Raw genomic sequence first — 24,068 nt, forward strand, 5'->3', positions numbered from 1 at the left:
TGATTTTTTTAGTAACCCAACACCACCCCAATTAAATGATGATTTACTTACCACAACATGGTCCCCGGTGGATCCAAATGGTGTAATGGAGAGCCTAAGCTTTATGGATATAACAACAAATCTACAAATGAAAGCAAATCCAGAATTGGAACGGCAACAATTCTGGGATTATATGTATGAACATTATAATGGCAATGCCATGTAGGGCAAAGCAAACAGTTCAAAATTTAACACAAATTTGATACACATCCATTTCCACACCATACACCATATACAATTATCCAGAGGATTTACACACAGTACATACATATATATTACCCACAAAACATAACTTCATATGCCATCTGTGTTGTTTATTTTATATCAAAGCAACAACAAACATTAATTAGTTTATTATTTTTTATAAACTTCACATATCCCTTCCTACCTCCCTCCCTGCCCCCCTTCCCCTTTTTAGAATAGTTTAATAGTAGTTAGTTTAAAGAAAAAAAAGTGTCGTCATTTGCTAGTTTTCCCTAAAGAAAATATACTGGGGAAAATCTAGAAAAGCATTTAATAAGTTATTTCCCCCGCACCCCACGGTCGTACACGATGTGTAAATAGTCGAAGACATACATACATATTACATATACATTTTTATATTATTTTATTTTTATTATACAATACAAAAAATAAGGTTTCTTTTGTCACAATGTTGTCTTTCCTTTATACATACACAAAAATTTTTATAACTTAAATTATTATTTTATTATTATATTTTTTAAAAGCAACTTTATTATTTTGTATAAAATTGTATTTTGTGTACAATTGTTTAATATAAACGATTTTTTACAAAAAAAAAAAAAAATAAACAATAATTATTAAAACATTTAAATCGTGTTTTGAATTTTCTTTGCAAATAAAATTCGTCATAATTTTGAGGCAAATTCTTTTGTATAATAAAAAAAATTAAAAAAAAATTAAAATAATTTTAACTTTTAGTTTTAGTAGCTGGTGCTACAAACACTGGAGCCGAATGGTATAAATACATTTGTAACAGAAATATGGTGTCATCGAGAGATAATTCCGCCTTTGATAGGGTCTTGATGCGATTCTTCACTTTATCCAAGATTTCACGTTCGGGTGGTGTTAGAGTTTCAAGGATCTGGAAAATTACAATTTTAAATATATTTAATTTGAAACATTTCTTAAAAGACAGCCTTTATGCTAACGAGACTATATACACTTTTCACCATCAAATCGAAAGTATCGTTTAAGGCCCATAGTATATTTGGAAGAAGTTCGTTCTAGATAATTTGAGGTGGATTTAACATTGACCCGCCTGCCTGGCGATAACTCTTGAACGGATCAACCAAATTGGACCAAATGTTTTATGTCGTAATATTTATACCATCAGCCTTTAGGCTAAAGAGGATATATACACATTTCTAGGACCAAAAATGTGCCTCATAGAAATAATGGTTTTAGACCCCAAGTATGTTTGGACGAAATCTGTTTCAGACAATTTGGAGTCGATTTAGCCATGTACGTCCGTCTGCGGGTCTGACTGGCTGGTGCTCACGATAACTCTCGAACGGATCAACCAATTCGAACCAAATTTTACCCTTCATAATATTTTGCCCAAACATACCTTATGTGTTCGAATGTGGGTCCACCACTTCGGATACCTCACCCACAAAAGTTCAAACATTTTTTTCAGCAGGTTATCTTTGCGGTCTCTTTTAGGCGGTACAATTTGTTGTTGTTGTTGTAACAGTGTTTTTGTTATGTTTATATGTTCGATCCTCTGTTCAATCTGGCTCTGGGTCTATCTCCAGTTCCAGAAAAGTGGCTGCTTCGATGGGATGTAGCCACAGATCCACTGGAGTTAGATGGGTAGGTTTGGCGGGGCAGTTAAAAAGGTGTTATGTGTCGTGCGGGCCCATGCCGTATACTGGGCATATGTCTTGCACGGCGCGATCGATGTCCGCCCAATACGAATTTAGGCGACTGCAATATCCCGAGCGTAGTTGAGCCAAAACTACTCTGGTTTGTCGTGGCAGCTGACGCTCCTCAGCTGCGATAGATGGAGGATGTACTCCGAGTACTTTATTCACACTATAATTGCTTAAGGCCTTGGCAACTGCGTCCGTGTGAATGCTATTCAATCCTGCTTGATATGCTTGTTGATCTAGGGGTTCTCTCCTGTATCGTTGGACATCTCCCTCTAGAGCATGTATATCCTTCCTGATCTCCCTGAATGGGCCGGGCCTACCAACAAGATGGTGATTGGGATGGCTCACACGATAACATCCAAGCAGGTACTGCAACGAAAGCATCTCATTGTGTTGCTTTACAGGAAGAATTTTTGCCTCCTCATGTAGATGGTCCACTGAAGATTTGAGTAGGCACCCTGTCGCTGTTCTCAGGGCGGCATTCTGGCAAGTTTGAATCTTTTTCCAGTTCGAATCACACAATCTCGGGGATCAGACAGGAGCCGCGTAGCTTACCACAGACCGACCTATCGCGTTATACGTGGCCAACAAGGTTTCTTTATCTGCACCCCAAGTGCTGCCGGCCAGGGACTTGAGGACCTTGTTCCTACATTTCAACTTGTCGCAGATAGCTGTGGCGTGTGCGCAGTTTGTGGTCGGAATTCTGCCACCGTCGACCACGACATTCAACTCACGTCCAAACTGCGCTGTCCATATGGTGAACAGAGTGGCTGTAGATTTTGTGGCGGAAATCTGCATATTCCTCGAATGGAAAAAGGTGGTAAGATCGGTTAAATAGTTGTTCAGTCTCTCACAGATGCCATCAGGATAGGTACCCGACGTCAGGATCGTGCAATCATCCGCATACGTTACGATCTCAATGCCGTCTGGAGGGGGTGGAATACAGGAGAGGTAGAGGTTAAACAGTTCCGGAGATATCACCCCACCTTGGGGAACTCCCTGTTTCACTCTACGGGGTTTGGACTTCTTTTTCCTGAATTCCACGTACGACTGGCGTCCACACATATAGTTGACTATCCAACGTTTCAAGCTTGGCCGGAGGGTTGTCTGCTCAATGTCCTCAAACAGCGTGGAGTGCCTGATTGTATTAAAGGCTTTTGATAAGTCAAGCGCCACCATCACTGTTCTATCGCACGGCCGTCTCTGGTTGAGTCCTTTACAGATATATGTGGTAATGGCGTGCAGCGTTGTTGTCGTGCTGTGCTGCTTACGGAATCCATGTTGATGATCGGCAACTTGATAGCTATTTCTGATACTGGGGAGGATCAAGGCCTCAACTGTCTTTGCTACGGGCGACAAAAGCTAAATCGGTCTGTACGATTCACTTTTGCTGGCATCCTTGCCTGGCTTCCGTAGTGGGACCACCCTGCCCATTTTCCAGACTTCGGGAACAACGAGGGTGGCTAACGACAAGTTGAAGACTTTGGTGAGATACTCGACTCTCGGCTCATCCAGCTGCTTCAACATTACCATGGAGATTCCATCAGGGCCCAACTCTTTGGATGATTTAGCGTTCCTGATGGCATTGGCAACATCATCCATTGTAAATTGTGGTGGTTTATCCTCGGCAGGAAGAGATCTGATGCGACGTAATACTCTTCTCTTCGCCCGGTCACTCTCGGGATGCTCGAAAAACTGTCGATTGAAATTACTTGCGCACCTCTTCGGGTCAGTCAACGTAACGTCGCCAAACGTGACGGAAGTCCTATCTTCCCTTCTTCCAGGGTTCGAGAGTGACTTAACCGTTGCCCACAATTCACCTATACCGACTCCAATGTTGCAGCTCTTCAGATGATTTAACCATTTGTCCCGCTTATGTCGCCGACCAACCTGTAAACTTCCAGTGTCAGCTCCCTGACTCTGGGGTCATTGGGGTTGATACGACGAAGTTCATCACGCTCATTTGCTAATCCCGTCGCCTCTGCTGGGAAATTTGGTCTTACTTCGTGTATTCGACCAGCAGGAATATGGCGAGCGGTTGCAGCAGACGACGAGGGAGTCTCGTAATCCGACGAGGGGGAACAATTTTTTTGGGGCACATACTTCCAAAGAAAATGACCTAAATTCTACAAGAAACCGTGACAGTACCAACTAAAATGGCAAATCTGCAAGATAACTTTCGAAATTGAATTTTTTTTCCAAAAAGGCCTTCTTGTGGTCCCTAAAATAATGACCCAAAAACTCCAAACAACCTGCCGGTACCAACTAAATTGGGTAGTACGTAAGATAACCCTCGAAGGGAGAAACCGATTTGGTTCAAACGGTATACATCGTATTTTTTCATACAGCCCCGAATTAGGTCTGAATATTGACTACATCGGAGCACTCTCTCGGGTGCCACCCAAACGAAGTTCGGAAAGATAAATTTTTTTTGAACATACGGCCCTAGACGGTACATCTTTTTCGGGGACAAATCCATACTTCCTGAGAAACTGTCTCAAAAACTCAAAAAAAAAACCCTATAGACTTCAGAAGTATTGGGTTTGCTTCTTCGCTTTAGGTCCGGTACTGAGGGTATATCTCTGTCGGCACAGCTGACTGATACTTTCTTATTTGTTTATCCAAAGTTTTATCACAAGGTCTTCAATCCGATGGGGTATTGGCAAAGAAACCTTGTTGACGTCTTACAAAGCTAATGCTGTAAGCAAATGGTAGCGCTACACAGTGGAAGAATATTCACTCCTACCAAAACTCCTCCCTGAGGACTGCAACATGGTCACCAGTTAATAAGGTTAATAAGGTTGAACTCTTATAAAGCAACAGATCGGCATGTCGTAAGCTATGCGAGGCCATGTGGTAGGCAAATGTTAGAGCTACTCGTTGGAAAAATATTCATATGTTGCACAATACCGTCTTCCCCTCTTCCTGAGGTGGCGAAGATTAGACAGGTGCATCAGCACAACATGATGTCCAAGTTGTGCCCTGCCACAATTACAGATTTTTGTCGATAACCAAAAATGGCTTACAGAATTCCAACCACTGGAGTATGTGACTATATAGAAATTCATATTATACAAACCTCTGCTATGTATTCCTCAGATTCTCCTCGTTCCTTCATTGTGGCAACTATACTATCCAATTTTTGGGATTTCTCTATTAAACGTTTGTGTTCATTTTTCTCATAATTGGAGCGGGTTATGTCATTGTATAAGGCTTTAAAACATATATCCAATAGCATTTTGGCAATCTAAGAACAAAACGAAGGCAACATATTAAAACAATATGTCATGAAACTCCTGTTGCATTATCATCCATACCTGTTTATATCTCAAAAAGAACAAATAAAATGCCTTGGCTGGACCAGTACCACCACCGCCAGCTTTGCGAATTGTTTTGATTTGTACAAATTGTTCTTGAAATAAATTATACGACAGCAATTTAGCTTCTTTGGCAGGAACCATAGCCTCTTTTTGCAGCTCTTCTTGTTCAATGTATTTTTTCAAACGCACAACGCGGAAAATACGCGATGCTTTTGAACCAAAGCGTTCTGTTATGACATTTTCGATGCAGACCAAAGCTAAAGATTCAAAGGCTGGAGCCAAATCAACAACATATTGACCACCACCCATTTCACCAACTTTTCTAATGAAATGTAAAGAATCGTCAGCTGCAAATAGTGGAAAGAATCATTTAGAAGATTGTATATTTAATATAGTTATTTCCGAGTCGTACCAATTAAGGCCACATATTGATCCAAATGTCTTATCAAATCCAAGTTATTTGAATTCTTCTCCACCAGCTGCTTCACCTCGACTACAGTAAATGGGTTGGAGTATTGCTGCAAGAGCGAGTTTTGTATTATTTATTATATACATTTGAATTGGCATACTTACTCTTTGCCAGGGATCGGTCCTCTCATACATTTGTTTTAGAATATATTTGAAACATTCTGCAGCACTTGATCCCAACTTTCTTTCCACCGCAGTTATCATACATTGATCACGAAAGTCTTGATGAAAACGCTTGAAGTTTAGTTGCCAAAATACCGCTGAAAAATATATAATTTAAATAGGATGATACTGAGAAATTTTTGAAAGCTTATAAGAAAATATAGCCACTTTAAAATTGAATTAAAGAAAGAGTAAGTACATATTTAGATATAGTTAAATTGAAGTCAATAAATGATTGCAATAAAAGAGGATTTATTAAAGAGGAGGGAAACGACTTCTTTTAAGATCGTATGATATTTATGTCTTCAGATACGTGTCAACTGAAACTATAAACTGTCATTTTAAAGTGGTGGCGTTTTACTTACCTGCATCCTTGAGTTGTGTAGCCTGTACAGTTCCAGCCTGCACTTTGGCCAGCATTGGTAGATCAATTTCAGGTGGATTGAATAAATCATAATCTTCGATGTGCAATTTTGGTACCAATTCCGGTTCCCCACTTTCATTAGGCACCAACATGGGCAATTTTATTAAATAATTATCACGTATCATTTGGATAAATGTGTCACGTATTGTTTCCACCTTTTCATTGATTTCATTGTTTGATAGACATTTTAACAATGTGTTTGAAGCTGTCTGTGAGCCACTGTACAGCAATTCCTCAGCAATGGCTGCACCCACAGAACCATACTTGGTTTGTATCAAATGGACGTATCTGCAAACAGACAAATTTTGGGCTATTATAAGCATAAAACCGCAGAAAAATCTTCCTTACCTTGAATAACGTAGAATATACAAAATCTCATCCCGTTTCAGTGAATACTCGGCCACAAATGGATTAACATCATTGGCTTGAAATGTAACCAGTTGATATTTAATTAATATGCCAAGGGCTGTCGAAACCTTTAAATGATGTTAATTATTGAATTTTATACCACTTTTCATTAATAAATTCAATTTATTTCTTTAATTACCTCTCTTCTTGTTAAACTTGTTGATTTGACAATATTTCCCAGCGACCGAGCATTTGCGGCAAAGAGACAATCGCCCACCAATTGCACCGTTTCACCAAAACACTGTTTCAGTATTACGGAACACAAATTTCCATAATCTATAGACATTTTGTTTAAATTTTATTTAATATTTTGTTTTTAATCGATTTAATTCCTAATGTGTTTATAAAGCACGTTGAAAAGTTGGTTTGTTTACAATTATGATTAGGGAACCATAAATCGGCAATAAGTCCATGTATAAGCGTACCACCCATATTAATGCGCTGCGTACCAAACATACCCAGCAAAAAAATTGGATGTTGTGCATGTGGAGTTATGATTTCACTACATTCTTCGATGCAGTCCACAGGGAGTTATGAAAAATGCACTCCGTTGGATACATTTTATAAGCAGTTGCTTTAGAGATCCCTACAAAACAAAAACAGTTGGTTTATCCCTACCCGCCGCTGCCGACATCATTTCTTCAAAACTCTTATGTTACACGCTAAAACTTTCATACGAAACTTTCCCATTATTTTGGCGTTCATAGATCGAGTTCCATACAAAAGTAATTTTATGAAATTACTGTAATGGGAAACTCGACCTAAGAACGCCAAAATAATGGGAAAGTTTTGTATGAAAGTTTTAGCGTGTTACCCAACCTTTACACATGCCAGTGACAGTTCGAAAAATTCAATACATACACAATATTTTACTACCACAATTACATTTTTTGAATTGTCGACTCCACTGGCACTAGATTTTTTCATGCCAGCAAAATTTTGAGCTGGCTGCCAATGATATGTCGAAAATGAAAAAAGAGTTGCCGAGACTATTTTTTAATCCATGTACATTTTTTTTTTCTTTTAAGAATGCAAAGATTTAATGCATATTTTCAAAAAGATTAGGAAACACAAATAATACGTCTTGGCAGCTGCAATATATTAGTGGTTAGTAAAGACATAATTTTGATGTTTTTCATGCAAATATAGGTTGATAAATAATTTCCCCTCTGGGATTATACAATATTGAAAAGCCGGCAATACCAGATTCATTATGTTTATGACTGAAAACAATCTTTCTAAAACGAAATAAAATAAAAATAGTAAAATATGTTATGAATTGTGTTTTAAATCTGAAATATAATGCAATTTTGTTTGTTATATGCGACTTAAAATAATTTTGGAATTGAACTTGCACTGGCATGTGTAAACACACAAGAAAACTGCATGCCAGTCGAACACTTTTTCGGCATTTTCGAGTATAATACATGTACTCAATTGGCACCAATTTACTGGCATGTGTAACGGAAGTGTAACATAAGAGAAAGAGAAACAAGAGTGTATATCAAGCATGGTCACATTTGGCAGTGCCGATGATTTTCAGCAATTTACACGCACACGACCCGAATGCACAGAAAGAGCGTACAAAAGACAACAAATGTTTTGATTTGGTATTAGCTGTGTTCCAGAACTAAAAAGTTTTTACAATTTTTACGACTTTTACACATTTTACTCGAAAAAGCGTTCCCGTACACAAAAAAGTTGTAAAATGTTCACTTCTCTTTAAACAAAAATGGCGCTGAATGACGCTCTCTTTAACAACTTTTTACACGACAAATTTGGGCGAGTAAAAAAATAGTAACATGGTTGTCGGCGTCTGATTGGCTGATACGCCGACTTTGAATTTGTTCCAGTTTTTTTGACGTATTTTCCATTTTTCCGTTCCCGAACTATTTCAAAAAACGTGTGTGTGAGAACAAATTTTTTGCAGTTCTCTCTTTAACCAGTTTTACTATTAAAAAGTACGGGAACGAAGCTTATATTTATTTATTAATACCATGGTACAATAATACAGGTAGCATTATCATGCCAGCTGATGGTAACATAATGTGTCAATTGCATTGAATTAATGTCAAATTTTGACATCTTATGTTACCAACAATTGCCGATGCGGCTACCTGTGTATTTGTACCATGATTAATACCATGGTATAAGTAAAGAGGTAGATTTAAATGAAAAAAAATCTTTAGAACCCTTGTTTTTCTTGAATTCCTAAAACTTCAAAATAAAAGAAACAATTGGGTTTGTTTACAATGCATTTTTGGAACATTTTATAAAAAACGCGAAAAATGAATGAAGAGTTATGGGTACTTTACACGATATGTTATTTTACATATATGCTGTCACTTTGCACATACACGTTGTATATAGAAAGTGACAACCCATATGTAAAAAACATATCGTGTAAAGTACCCATTAAGTTTTCTCCACATAATCGAGTTGTGAATATGATAAACTGATTGCTTCAATGCAAATCTCACCAATTTCTTCCATACAAATGGTCTAAAAACAATTTTAAAAATCATTGAATTCGATTGTTTTTATACCCTCCACCATAGTATGGAGGGTATATTAAGTTTGTCATTCTGTTTGTAACACATCGAACTAATCATTTGTGACCCTATAAAGTATATATATTCTTGATCAGGATAAAATTCTAAGACGATCTAGCCATGTCCGTCTGTCTGTCCGTCTGTTGTAATCACTCTAGCGACCGCAATAATTGAGATAGAGTGCTGAAATTTTGCACCCGAGGGTCTTTTTTCCATAGGCAGGTCAAGTTCGAAGATGGGCTATATCGGTCCACTTTTTGGTATAGCCCCCATATAACGGTACCTCCGGATTTAAGGTATTTTGACGTTCTTCGCCACATTTGCAGACTGAATTCGCTATAATTTGGCACTTAGGGTTCCTAGTGATCAACAAACTTATATCCCAAAGGATATGGGCATAGGTCAATGTTTTGGTATAGTCCCCATATAACGGTACCTCCCGATTTTCAGTATTTTGAGAATTTTAGCCACAATTTTTAACCGAACAAGCTGTAATTTGCCATTTGAGGTTCTCAGTGGTCATGAATTATCTCCACCAAGCATCGTCAACATAGGTTCATGTTTTGGTATAGCCCCCATATAACGGTACCTCCCGATTTTCGATATTTTGAGAATTTTAGCTACAATTTTTAACCGAACAAGCTGTAATTTGCCATTTGAGGTTCTCAGTGGTCATGAATTATCTCCACCAAGCATCGTCAACATAGGTTCATGTTTTGGTATAGCCCCCATATAACGGTACCTCCCGATTTTCGGTATTTTGAGAATTTTAGCCACAATTTGTAACCGAAATATCTGCAAATTGACATTTGAGGTTCTCAATGGTCGTGAAACATCTCCACCAAACATCGTCAACATAGGTCCATGTTTTGGTATAGGCCCCATATAACGGTACCTCCCAATTTCCGTATTTTGAGAATTTTAGCTACAGTTTTTAACAGAAATAGCTGTAATTTGACATTTGAAGTTCTCAGTGGTCAGAAAACATCTCCAACGAAATATCGTCAACATAGGTCCATGTTTTGGTATAGCCCCCATATAACGGTACCTCCCGATTTTCGGTATTTTGAGAATTTTAGCCACAATTTGTAACCGAAATATCTGCAAATTGACATTTGAGGTTCTTAGTGGTCGTGAAACATCTCCACCAAACATCGTCAACATAGGTCCATGTTTTGGTATAGCCTCCATATAACGGTACCTCCCGATTTTCGGTATTTTGAGAATTTTAGCCACAATTTGTAACCGAAATATCTGCAAATTGACATTTGAGGTTCTCAGTGGTCGTGAAACATCTCCACCAAACATCGTCAACATAGGTCCATGTTTTGGTATAGCCCCCATATAACCTCCCAATTTCCGTATTTTCAAAATTTTAGCTGCAATTTTTAACCGAACTAACTGTAATGATCGGTATTTTGAGAATTTTAGCTACAATTTTGTCTATTCAAAAATAATCGTCAATATAGGTCCATGTTTTGTTATATCCCCCCATATAACTGTACCTCCCGATTTTCGGGAATTTTCAGTGGTCACGAAATTTCTTCACTAAAATTCGTCAACATGGGTCCATTTTTGAGGGTCTACATTGTTTTGATGAAACTACCCTAAATTTGACTCTGAAGTTCCCTGCAGCTATAAAACTTTTCCCCCAAAAAATTTAAAGATAGGTTGACTCTTTGATATTGCCCCATTAGTGGTGCCTTTCACCTAGCTGAACACATTTTTTTAGATTAGATCAGATAACACTGTGCGACAAAATGGAGGTGAAAGTCCGCCGTGAGTCGAACTTCCGCGTTATGGCGTGATGAAATTTTTGTTAGAGACCCTGTGGGCCATCAGGAATTAGCGTTATATCTTTGTTCACTGTTGCTTAAGTGCTCTACAAAAACCACAAACAAAGATATAATGCTAATGCCAGTAATTTCTACGCGTAGTTATCTATGAGTTCATAGATATCCCCCGTGTAAGCAAAATTTCATAATTTCAATCCATAGGTAACGTTACCGGGTCGAAAACGGCCGTGTTACTTACACCAAGGATTTTGCCTGGTTGATCATTGCCAATGTGTTAAAAATTGTAAAACACTTATATGTGGCAATGTTTTTACGAAATCATGAATGAAAATCACCAATGTTACCACATGTTTTCAAAATTTACACGCCTCGGTAAATGGCACGTAGAAATTACCAAACGCGTAGGTAAAGATAACTAATAGGTAGCTACCTACCCGTTTACCCAGACGTTGAAATTACGGGCATAATTCATGATGGCTTACAGGGTCTCTTGCAAAAATTTCCTCACGCCATAACGCGGAAGTTCGACTCACGGCGCATCTGTCCTTTGGGGTTTTTAATATAAACACACCAATGGCTTTCATCTCCAAAAGGAATTATCTCTGCCCCAAAATTTGTGTTCACAGTGTATTTTAAGCAATAGTGGGAGGCAGTAGGAGTCTAACCATTGTCGAAAAGTTGTTCCACCTAAAATTGTAAAAGGACCCTAATTATTCCATTTTAATTAAGACTATTTTATGGTGGAGGGTATAAAAAGTTCGGCCCTGCCGAACTTAACGACTTTTTACTTGTTTTTAAAATTGGTATATTATTCAAACACCACACACACATACACAGTTTGTTTATATTAGCTCTGTTCCTTTACGTGCAAGAATCTTCAAGTTTTACCACTTTTCACTCGAAAAGCGTTCCTTTACTTCATAGACCATACAATTCATATGGGAGCAGTTTACAACTTTTGCTACTTTTGCCGGTTTTACCACTTTCAAAAGTAAAGGAACAGACCAATTGTTTTGAAGTTTTAGGCATACTCCAATGAAAAAAATTTAAATTGACATAAAGCTTTAGCTAAACTTTCTTATTAAACCATGATTAATACAACTTTACAATAATTCTAAGCGATCGGGCCAATTAAAATGAATTGCATTATATTACATACATATTTCGAAGAATTTGTTATAAGACAAAAAATACAAACTAAAGTTGCGAACATTTTTGTGGTAATTCACAAGACGGAAATTTTTAATGGAGTGGAGTTGGAGTCCATAACTCTTATGTTACACGCTAAAACTTTCCCATTATTTTGGCGTTCATAGATCGAGTTCCATACAAAAGTAATTTTATGAAATTACTGTAATGGGGAACTCGACCTAAGAACGCCAAAATAATGGGAAAGTTTCGTATGAAAGTTTCAGCGTGTAACATAAGAGATAAGAGTAACGAAAGCTGAAATAGTGATGGGAAGGCAACATAAAAAACCTTTAAGGGGTGAGTACATAAGTCCCGGTCCACACTAGCGTGAATTTCATTGAAAATTTTCATGAAATAAGGTGTTCTTAAATCGAATTCCCCACTACAGCAATTTTATGATTTTACTCTACTACGGATGTCGATCTGGAGTATTGATACGTATTACCAAGCAAAAATCGATCTTTCGATCTTCTGATTCTTAGTCCCGGGCCACACTACAGTAATTTCACTGAAATTTTGATATGAAATTATGCGTCTCTAGATCGACGTCCATAGTAGAGTAAAATCATAAAATTGCTGTAGTGGGGAATTCGATTTAAGAACATCTAGTTTCATGAAATTTTTTAATGAAATTCACGCTAGTGTGGACCGGGACATACTTAGAACTCAAGAATCGATCTTTTGATTCTAACTTAGAACTCAAAAATCGATTTTTCGATTCTTACGTAGGAATCAAAAATCGATCTTTCGATCCTTTGATTCTTACTTAGAACTCACTGAGAATCGTTCGATCTAAGGCGTCATCTCTTGAAAATGTGAACGTTTTAGTGTACAATGCTTCGCGTTTAACACTGCCGTACCGTTAGATTAACTTTGTTCATCAGTAAACAAATAATATAATATTGTTGTCTTGCTCTTACCAATGTAATCTGTATGTTTCATTTTCTTGGTACATCAAAAAGTCAAAGAAGAATCATAATAGAAAATCGATCTTTCGATTCTCTATGAAGTCAAAACTCGATTCCGATTTTTAGATTCTTCAAATCAAAGAATCGAGGAATCGATTACTCGAAAATCGACTTGCGTATCCCTAATCTGGAGACGCATAATTTCATATCAAAATTTCAGTGAAATTACTGTAGTGTGGCCCGGGACTAAGCTGCCTTGTCTGCTTATAGCTATATTACATTACGTGTATTTCATGTGTATGTTTTGAATTTTTTTTTGTCCTCGTGTAATTCATTGTGTGTGCGAAAAATGACATTTTTCATATGATTTATAATTTTTGCTATTAAACCAGTATATGTTTTTTGTGTGACAAAACCTATAAATGTAAACAAATCCTTTATCAAATCGATTTATTTAAGTTTCTTTAAGACATTAATTCTTTCAGCAAATTTTGCAAATTTCTGCTTTCATCGAAACAAATCAGCTGTTTTCTATTTATTGTACATAAAAAAATAGGAAGGGCTCTAAAACGAAAAAGTTACACATGGGTTCACACATCATTTTGATAGATGAAATTTTTTATATGGATCACATTACACGTAATGTAATATAGCTATTACCTTGCTTGCTTCTGATAAAAGAATAAAAATGAAAAGGGCAACCCAGTTCGAAATTTGCTCGGCCTTCTTTATTCATTTATTTTTATTATTTCAGAAATGATGCAGAAAAGCAAGGCAATCAGGCAAGGCAGGTTATGTACGCAGACCTTTAGGATGATGAAGCAAAATCAGATGCGCTTGGATTAATTGGAGAACGGAGAAAGTAAACTCAAATGTGATTGAATTTAATGGAAACTTTATTTAATTTGTGTTTATATAATAATTTTTTTTGTATTGTTGTTTTACACAAATAATAAATGCATATTATTTACTCTGGGATATTTTGCAATGGCTTGCATTTTTATTGCATTTTTAGACTGACTAAAAATGCAATCCGCAGAGTTGCTTTAAATTCAATCCAAAGCACGACATCAAAAGATGTGATTTGGATCGAAAATGGAGTGCATCCTAGCTGTGTGCTGTGGAAGCAAAATGGAGTGCATCCTAGCTGCGCGCTCCCTTGTAAAATTCATAGATGAATTCATAAAAAAGGTGTACTCCAACGGCATTTGTACTGTACACTTGTAGTTATTCAACTGCATCCGTGGATGCAAACTTTATGCAGGGGAAGAGTACCTTTAAATTAAATCCAAAACACTACATCAGAAACTGTGATTTGGATCGAATATGGAGTGCATCCTAGCTGTGTGCTGTGGAAGCGAAATGGACTGCATCTTAGCTGCGCGCTCTCTTGTGAAATTCATAGATGAATTCATTGAAAAAGATGTACTCCAACGGCATTTGTACTGTACACTTGTACTTATTCAACTGCATCCGCGGATGCAAACTTTTTGCTGGGTACATTTTGAAAACCAAATTTAAGGTAGGATTAGACGTGACATAGCCATAACACCATAACCATAGAAACCCAACCCAATTGGTTTCTTATGCTATGTTTACATTTACGAAATCCACTCGATTTCATCTGTCAAATCCATAGGTTAAACGTCAAATGAAATCCAATTGATTTCAGATGAGATTTCATTTGAGCTATGGAATTGACAGATGAAATCGAGTGGATTTCGTAAATGTAAACTTAGCATTATGGCGATGGCATTATGTTATCCCAGCAAAAAATTTTGGAAGTTGTGCAATTGGAGTTATGATTTCACAACATCTTTCGATGTAGTCCAACAGAGTTATGAAAAATGCAGTTGCTGTAGAGATCCCTACAGAAAAAAACAGTTGGTTGATCCCTACACATCTCTTCAAAAGATAAGCAAGAGTGTATACATTTCGAAGAATTTGTTATAAAATAAAGAAATAACAACTTAAGTTGCGAACATTTTTGCGGTAATTCACGAGACGGAAATTTTTAATGGAGTGGAGTTCATGGAGTCCATGTCGAAAGCTGAACTAGTGATGGGAAGGCAACATAAAAAACTTTAGGATGAAGAAAGAAAATCAGATGCGCTTGGATTAAATCGAGAACGGAGGAAGAAAGCTCAAATGTGATTGAATTTAATGGAAACTTGTTTTTAATTTGTGTTTATATAATAAAGTTCTTTGTGTTCTTGTTTTACACAAATAATAAATGCATTTTATTTATTTTGGGATATTTCGCAATGGCTTGCATTTTAATTGCTTCTTTAGACTGATTAAAAATGCAATCCGAAGAGTGCCTTTAAATTCAATCCAAAACACTACATGAAAAGCTGTAGTTTGGATCGAAAATGGAGTGCATCTTAGCTGCGCGCTTTCTTGTAAAATTCATAAGTGAATTCATAGGAAAAGATGTACTCCAACGGCAAATGTACCGTACCCGGTTATTCTTAACCGTAAGTGGGTTAACCCGGCTCTAAACTCTAATGTAAACGTACTATAAATTACAAGTAAGTTCTGTTTCTCTGCCGTTTATAGGAGGAGTGAGAAAACTCACTGGGAATTTACGTTCAGAATAATACCCTAGACAGATGGCAGCGTTAATTTGCATTAACTGCCTTAATTCAAATTAATTCGTGCATTATCCACATTCCTAATGCACAAAATCAAAGGGAATTTAAACTGAATTTAGGTATTTCAATATCGCAATGCTCTAAAAGAAAGCTTATATTCATGTAGGAGAGAGCATATTCATGCTCTGAGACACAATTTGCATTGCAAACAACAACAAAACAGTTGTTTACCAGCAAACAGCTGTTTCGTAAATGCAGAAACTGTCGTCTGTCAGGTTAAAATTAAATGCACATCTTAATGCAAATTAACATTGCCATCTGTCTAGGGTATAAGTTTGATATACTTTTTCCACTTAAGTAGTATGTATCGATTTGTTTGACATATGTTTCCATACATTATACGTCAAAAAAATCGAGATAAAGTCATTGATCATCATATAAGGACATAATCTAAACTCACAGTATTATAATGGGTTAAACTTAAAAATACAGTCGATGTACGACAACTTTTAACGTTTAGTGTAAATATGTATGTATTATTTTCATTGGTATATAGCATACTTCTAGGAGCAATCAATATTGAAGAAGAAACAAACAAAAACAAGAACCACATAAAACAATTTAGGTTATTTTTGCTGTTGTTAAACAAGTGTGAGGGGATGTGTTGAATTAAAACATAACATAACTTAAAACAATTCCATAAAAATAAGGATGGGTGACCAAACTTTTGCTACATAAAGGATCTAAAATATTGTTTGCATTAGAGCTTTTTGCTGGGCAAACCTTCTTTATGAGTATTTATTTCCACGTATACGAATTGAAATTGGCATTTGAAACCCAGTGAGTTTATAAAATCTGGTTATATGCAAACGCACTGTAAAGCTATTATCATTCCACTCCTTTAAGGAAGTTAGCCAGACATAAAGGTAATACGTTACCTATTTACAGTTATATATAAAAAATTTACAATTTGTAGAAAATAAATTTTTTTAGCGTGGTTTACTTTAAATTGAAATACAGTTTTCAAACATAAAGTCTACTTTGTTAATTTTTTAGATCTATTAGAAAGGTAAAATGGAAAACTACAGAAGATGAAGGATAGAAGATAAAGGTGTAATTTTCGCAAGCATCATCATACATTAAAGCATTGCCTTCATTATTCTTTTTACGTGACACGTGTCTTAAGTTTTTTTTGTGTAAATTTGATTGGACACTGCCCCTTCCTCAGATTAACGAAAGACCAACCTCCAAATTAATCTAATCAGAGAAAAAAATACACGTTTGCGATAAGCAATGTCCATTTCTATGTGGATAATCTTCTACTGAACAAATACTATTTCATTTATTTCAAAATGCTTTAAATATTTAATAATTTGTTTCCATAAAAACTTCCACCTTGTGTATACAATTTCCTACAAGTAAAACATTCATTTAACGTAGTATTTCTTAAATAAAAATTAAATTAGATTCGAAGCAAAACATTTTCTATTGTACGTGCCCTACGGGGTCGAATTCACTGTGATTATTAATCAGCCGATTCAACACGGAAAAGAGACACGTTTTATAAATTTAATCTATCTGCGGGATCACGGTTGACAATTTGGCAAATTTACATTGTAACCTCAAATGCGCAGAATATTTTAAGACTTCAACTAATAATAAAATAGTCCTTTAAGGAATGTAAGAAAAAATTCCTTTAAAGGATTTCTTGTAAAAAAAACTAATCCGCTATTCCAATAATCGTTAAAAACAACTAACGTTCTCCAGCAACTGTCGAAACCGAAATGAAAGTTTGATTCTGATGAAACTCATATGGAAACGTTTCACTTCTCCAGGCGGGCGCGAATCAACCACGTAGCATAAACAATAGAGAGAGATGTACTTCTCAATTAAACACACACCCTTTAAAATGGTATGTGGTGACTGACATTCTTCGTCTCTTTTTATTTTTTCTTAGCACATTTTTGGAGAAAAACAAGTTCGTGGAAAACAATAACAAAAGCATTTTATTGCCTTTTTGGAATTCAAGAATTACAATAACAATAACTTGTTTGGTGAGTTCAATTTTTTTAGTTGCTGTATAAGCAGAATTTTTGGAATTTATCATCAATTGTATTGTTTGTGTGTGCGTAGTGTCAATCTTTCCCACTGAGCTGAGTAGTGTCCAGGGATGGGAATAATGCAAACCAATAGTGCGTTTGCATATAACCGGATTTAATAAACCCACTGGATTTCAAATGTCAATTCCATTCCGTATACGTAAAATTAACCCTTATAAAAAAGGTTAACCCGGCAAAAGGCTATAATATAAATCACTTTAGGATTGAATATAGAGCAGAAGAATAAAATTCAGCGTCGCTTGGATTTAATGGAGACCGATTTCGAACTAGCTTGATCTCTTCTTCTTTTAATCTTAGACATGGAACTATAAACACTGGAAAAGATGCATAATGCAAAAATGGTTATGAAACAACGTATATAAACATTTTATCAACAACAGGGGTATGTTAATAAGTCTGTCTGGTTACTTTTCCAGCAAGAACTTTCTCAGAGAGTAAGGAGTTTACTCTTTTACAAGAAAATTTTAAAAAGTAAACAGACACCATGGTAGAATAAGAAGGTGTTACAACAAATCATACCAAAAGTCAAATTTGATTACAATAATACGTTGCTGTGAATTGCTTGTTTACATTTTGTATGAGATTTTATTCACAATAATGCATTTTGACAATTAGTCTGAAAATCAGCTGTTTTTGGCGCTGTACCTTATTATTGTGCCATGACAGACACCCTCCCAGCAAAAACCAGCAAGCAATCAGCTGACTTCCCAAAACAGAACAATTTGTCCGCCAATGAAGGAAGGAACAAAGGTAGCAAACATTTTGTATTTTATTAAAAATAAAAAAGATGGATTTTTTCCACTTTGCAATTTTGTTCTACACAAAAAATAATACAATTAGACTTGCTATTTCCGCAATAAAATTGTTTTTAATTTTCACAAACATAAATCAACGAAAAATTAAAAAACAGGTGACTGATTGTTTTCAGGAAGAAGAAGAGTTACAAGTTCTTGCTAGAAGAAATTTGTCCAGCAGAAATTTGCAATCTCTCAGTAAAAGAACTGTCAAAATGTCTTTCGCTCTCTTTTGCTGACTTTTTGTGTTAACAAACGACTTCAAGCAACAATTAGTACAAATTGTTACAGACATAATGTTAACAACCCCATTAAAGCGCAATTCGCTTTATACAAATTAGCTTCGTTCCAGAACTAGAAAGTTTTTACACATTTTGCACATTTTTCCCCGAAATGCGTTCCCGCACACCAAAAAAGGTGCAAAATGTTCACTTCTCTTTGAACAAAAATGGCGCTGAATAGCTTACTCTTCAGAAACGTTTTACACGGCAAATTTGATGTAACACTTTCTTATTCCACCATACATACATGTATTTATATCAAGGCACATTTATGTAAGGTAGAAGAGACAATCAGCTGTATTTTTACATTTTTTGTAAATTTGCTTTTCAAAATGTAATAGGGTCTACTCATGAAATTTGGAACTTCGATTCAGACCGTATCGTACATGTATAGACCACATTACAATTTCTGTGTCTAATCAATCTAATCCATTCCTATTCACGAACCCCACTTTTTCCCTATATTCCAATTCACGAACCGCAATTTTTCCCTATTTTAAAAACATTGTCCACATAAATTCAACTAATTCTAATTCTGCTAATTTCTAGATGAAGTCAATTCACGAACCCGGAGTATGTCCTAGGAAAATAATACATTCTTTTCTTGTGTCCACAATAAATGAATTTGTACGAATTGTCTGTATACTGATCTTCTGACTGATCTTATATCTATCTATGGATTTGGGATCATTTTACATTCCTTTTCGATTACATTTTCCCACTGGGATTTATGTATCTTCCGGCATCAAAACGATGTTTATATAGGTTGTTAAAATAATGTGCGGTCAACAGATGTGTTACAAAGATGTATGTATATATATATATATAGTAGCAATGAAAATGTCCCATCTTGTAATATTGTATATCTTTGGGAAAAGCCAAGCGACGAGGTTGCTACCTTTACTTCACAGTCCTCACGCACACCATCTACACGTAAGATAAGACATTTCCATTGCTACTATACATCGGCTGATGGTACTGGTGGTCTAACATAATGTGAAGTTACAATATTGTGACATGAATTATGTTATATTTAACATAGTTCACATTGATGTACGCTTTTGTTTCTGTTAAGTGTATGTTATACATAAACGCACTCTATGCTTGAATATTTAAATTGAACTCCATTGTGAATGATGTCCAATCTTTACCATTGTATGTCTTTGCTTTTCCTAAGACTAATTTTCCAATTCACGAACCCCGCTTTCCCTATATTCAATGTTTTCCCTATATTCAGATGAGATTTCATTTGAAGTATAGACAAAGGAATTGACAGTTGAAATCCACTCAATTTCGTAAATGTAACTTTATTATAGCTCTGTTCCTTTACCTGCCTGAGGTTACCATTTCTTACCATTTTTAACCTGCAAAGCGTTCCTTTACTTTAACAAGCATACAATTTATATGAGACCAGTTCACCACTTTTACCATTTTTTGCCACTGTTACCATTTTTTAAAGTAAAGGAACAGACCATATAATTGAAGATGACTGACGATGTCAATCGAAATATCGCAATAAATAAAGAAATCCATTAAAAATAAACAACGCTTTTTACTGACCTTATGCCGAAAAATATCATCATATAAAAATTAAATATAACCCCGAACATTAAAAATGAAGAAAACCCCTAAAATTATTTGCTGCCTAACTAGGCGTTTACACACAGACAGTATTGGCAAGACAATAGCAAAGTTACAGCGTATTTGTGAAAAAGGTTTGTATTTTTGCTATTGTCTTGCCAATACTGGCATTTTTTACGCAGGGTAAGTTTGGGGCTTTTTGTGTTTCAAAGAAAGTTGTTATTTATTTTTTTAATGTAAAATTCAAATGTTACCAAAATTAATTTTTTTCTAATGGTACAACTGGAATTTGAGTTGTCAAATAGATCCACATTTGAAACCATTAATTCATAGCATATAAAATATACGGACTGCGTATTGGACTGTTTATAAAATAACAAAAATAGTATAATGACAAAGCTTTGTTCCCGTACTTTTTAATAGTAAAACTCGTAAATGAGAGAAAAATTGTTGTCACACAAAAGTTTTTTCAAAAAGTTCGGGAACGCAAAAATGGAAAAAACGTCAAAAAAAAGCTGGAACAAATGTCAAAGTCGGCATACCAGCCAATCAGATGCCGGCATTCATGTTACTATTTTTTACACCCTCAAATTTGTCGAGTAAAAAGTTTTTAAAGAGAGCGTCATTCAGCGCCATTTTTGTTTATAGAGAACTTTTTTGTGTACGGGAACGCTTTTCCGAGTAAAATGTGTAAAAGTCGTAAAAATTGTAAAAACTTTTTAGTTCTAGAACACAGCTCAATTAACTTGAGAAATGAAAGCTGTGTTCCTTTACTTACCTGAGGTTACCATTTTTCCCATTTGTTACCATTTTTAACCTGCAAAGCGTTCCTTAACCCCGAAAAGTGGCAATTTTTAAGAGAGTGAGAGTGGAGAGAGAGCGAAAATGGCTTTCTCTTCTACCACAGGCTACCAGCAAAATTTCTGCAGGTAAAAAATGGCAGAACTGATTTTTCGACTTTTGTTTGACTATTATTTCACAAATAGACGATAAACAGAAGAAAAAGTCGAAAGCTGACAAAACTAAATTAAAAACTGTGAAATAAAAGACGAAAATTGATTTTTTATGTTTCTTTTTGACATTGCTCCCAGATATACCATTTTTCCGTTCCTTTACTTTTCCGGTAAAAATTTTCATGAGAGAGCAATTTTGAGCAACTTTGACACTTTTCTCTTTTACCACCCTTACCATTAAAAAGGTAAAGGAACAAAGCTGAAAAGTTCGATGACAGAGAAGCCAATCCGTAGCCGATATGTCTGTCTGATACTACCAAAACATTTTGTGGTTACATGATGAATGACAAAAATGAACGGCCACACTAGCAAGCAACAACAAAGCTGTCATTCAAAACTGACAATGTGTACCCAGCTTTAGTAAGGTTATATGATAGGTCATTTAGATATGACATCATTAGCCGGATAATGCGCTAATATCAGGTTTTATTTCCTAAATCCAGCCATAGTCCACCAGATTTACCATACAAAAATAAATTCTCGTATTGAGTGGATTTGTTTTAAATCCGACATAAATCCTCGTATACAACTATTGCTCTGTTCCAGAACCTGCAAGAAGCTATTATTTTTTACTACGATAGCATTTTTTCCTTTATGTTATCGGACAAAATAGTACAAATTAGTAGATTCTTGCAGTACTGGAACAGACCATATGTTTGCAACAAGCCGCAAGCTGGCACAAGAAACAAGGTAGATGCATCGGTGAATTCCTACAATAAAAATAATTTAAAATGTCAATGTTTGTAAATAAGGCGGAAAAATTAAATTTCCTTTGAAATACAAAGTTGATTTTAATCAATCAAGACTAATATTTACGATATCTAAACTATAAAATAATTCTTTATTTGCTCATTATTTAGCACTAGCAGCATAATGTGCTAACTTTTTCAATATTAAACAATACCCAGCAAAAAGTTTACATCCCCGGATGCAGTTGAATCACTACAAGTGTACGGTACATTTGCCGTTGGAGTACATCTTTTCCTACGAATTCACTTATGAATTTTACAAGAGAGCCGCAGCTAGGATGCACTCCATTTTGCTTCCACAGCACACAGCTAGGATGCACTCCGCTTTCGATCCAAATCACAGCTTTTGATGTAGTCTCCTTGTTCTGTTAACGACGGGAGGAAGCGTTTTCTTTTTTTTATTGTAAACATATATAATGATTGTTATATAATAATTGTTATTATATTCTTTTTATCAGTCATTAAAATAATACATTCCAGTTCTAAGTACCTCCGTTATAACGATTCAAATTCTTTGATTTTGTTAAAAATTCTCAATAAAAAACCAACTTAAACTAAAAACATAAACTTTTGATGTAGTGTTTTGGATTGAATTTAAAGGCACTCTTCGGATTGTGTTTTTAATCAATCCAAAGATGCAGTAAAAATGCAAGCTATTGCGAAATATCCCAAAATAAATAAAATGCATTTATTATTTGTGTAAAACAAGAATACAAAGAACTTTATTATGTCCCGGGCCACACTACAGTAATTTCACTGAAATTTTGATATGAAATTATGCGTCTCTAGATCGACGTCCATAGTGGAGTAAAATCATAAAATTGCTGTATTGGGGAATTCGATTTAAGAACACCTAATTTCATGAAATTTTTTAATGAAATTCAGGCTAGTTTGGACCGGGACTATATAAATACAAATTAAAAAAAGTTTCAATTAAATTCAATCACATTTGAGCTTTCTTCCTCCGTTCTCGATTTAATCCAAGCGCATCTGATTTTTTTTCATCATCCTAATGTTTTTTATGTTGCCTTCCCATCACTAGTTCAGCTTTCGACATGGACTCCAACTCCACTCCATTGTCCGTCTCGTGAATTACCGCAAAAGTGTTCGCAACTTATGTTGTTATTTCTTTATTTAATAACTAATTCTTCGAAATGTATACACTCTTGCTTATCTTTTGAAGAAATGTGTAGGGATCAACCAACTGTTTTTTTCTGTAGGGATCTCTACAGCAACTGCTTATAAAATGTATCGAACGGAGTGCATTTTTCATAACTCTGTTGGACTACACTCAATTTTGCTTCCACAGCACACATCTAGGATGCACTCCATTTTCGATTCAAATCACGGCCTAAGATGCAGTGCTTTGGATTAAATTTATAAGCATTCTTCGGATTGCATTTTTAATGAGTCCAAAGATGCAATTAAATGCAAGCGATTGCGAAATATCCCAAAATAAATAAAATTCATTTAATATTTGTGTAAAAAAAGAACACAAAGAACATTATTATATAAACACAAATTAAAAAAGTTTCCATTAAATTCAATCACATTTGATCTTACTTCCTCCGTCCTCGATTTAATCCAATCGCATCTGATTTTCTTTCATCATCCTAAAGGTTTTTATGTTGCCTTCCCATCACTAGTTCAGCTTTCGTCATGGACTCCAACTCCACTCCATTGTCCGTTTCGTGAATTACCGCAAAAATGTTCGCAACTTAAGTTGTCATTTCTTTATTTCATAACTAATTCTTGCTTATCTTTTAAAGAAAT

At 35.5% G+C, this 24,068-nt stretch overlaps 2 protein-coding genes across 20 annotated transcripts in view; one reads left to right on the top strand and one right to left on the bottom strand.

Moving 5' to 3' along the window:
- Positions 1 to 868, top strand: part of LOC141389920 (juvenile hormone esterase) — a 154,899-nt gene extending 154,031 nt beyond the window's left edge. For all 17 annotated transcript variants that reach the window (XM_073962182.1, XM_073962168.1, XM_073962169.1 and 14 more), the window contains one exon: positions 13 to 868. In XM_073962182.1, the coding sequence (XP_073818283.1) occupies positions 13 to 205 (193 nt within the window). In that variant the 3' untranslated portion in view covers positions 206 to 868. The remainder of the gene's footprint in view (positions 1 to 12) is intronic.
- Polr3C (RNA polymerase III subunit C) lies at positions 626 to 17,860 on the bottom strand. Of its 3 annotated transcripts, none has more exons than XM_073962185.1 (9): positions 17,153 to 17,860; positions 6,856 to 7,302; positions 6,657 to 6,784; positions 6,250 to 6,596; positions 5,828 to 5,982; positions 5,667 to 5,772; positions 5,252 to 5,601; positions 5,014 to 5,181; positions 626 to 1,144 (listed from the first exon to the last, which is right to left on the bottom strand). In XM_073962185.1, the coding sequence occupies exons 2-9, from the start codon at positions 7,000 to 7,002 to the stop codon at positions 971 to 973; spliced, it is 1,575 nt and encodes a 524-aa protein (XP_073818286.1). In that variant the 5' UTR covers positions 7,003 to 7,302; positions 17,153 to 17,860; the 3' UTR covers positions 626 to 970. The 3 variants fall into 3 exon arrangements, with proteins under 3 accessions (XP_073818286.1, XP_073818287.1, XP_073818285.1); XM_073962186.1 differs by lacking the exon at positions 17,153 to 17,860 and adding an exon at positions 13,176 to 14,789; XM_073962184.1 differs by lacking the exon at positions 17,153 to 17,860 and adding an exon at positions 8,235 to 9,079.
- Positions 17,861 to 24,068: the final 6,208 nt, after the last annotated feature.

Source organism: Musca autumnalis, unplaced genomic scaffold (genome assembly GCF_047663935.1).
Source record: "Musca autumnalis isolate F117 unplaced genomic scaffold, ASM4766393v1 scaffold_1, whole genome shotgun sequence".
In the NCBI taxonomy this organism is placed as follows: Eukaryota; Metazoa; Arthropoda; class Insecta; order Diptera; family Muscidae; genus Musca; species Musca autumnalis.

Excerpts from the sequence above, each read along its gene's own strand:
- Polr3C (XM_073962185.1), bottom strand. The coding sequence starts at position 7,002 with ATGTCTATAGATTATGGAAATTTGTGTTCCGTAATACTGAAACAGTGT. Across the intron at positions 6,597-6,656 it reads TATATTCTACGTTATTCAAG|ATACGTCCATTTGATACAAA; the intron begins GTAAGGAAGATT and ends GTCTGTTTGCAG. Across the intron at positions 5,182-5,251 it reads TCTTTTTGAGATATAAACAG|ATTGCCAAAATGCTATTGGA; the intron begins GTATGGATGATA and ends TTTTGTTCTTAG.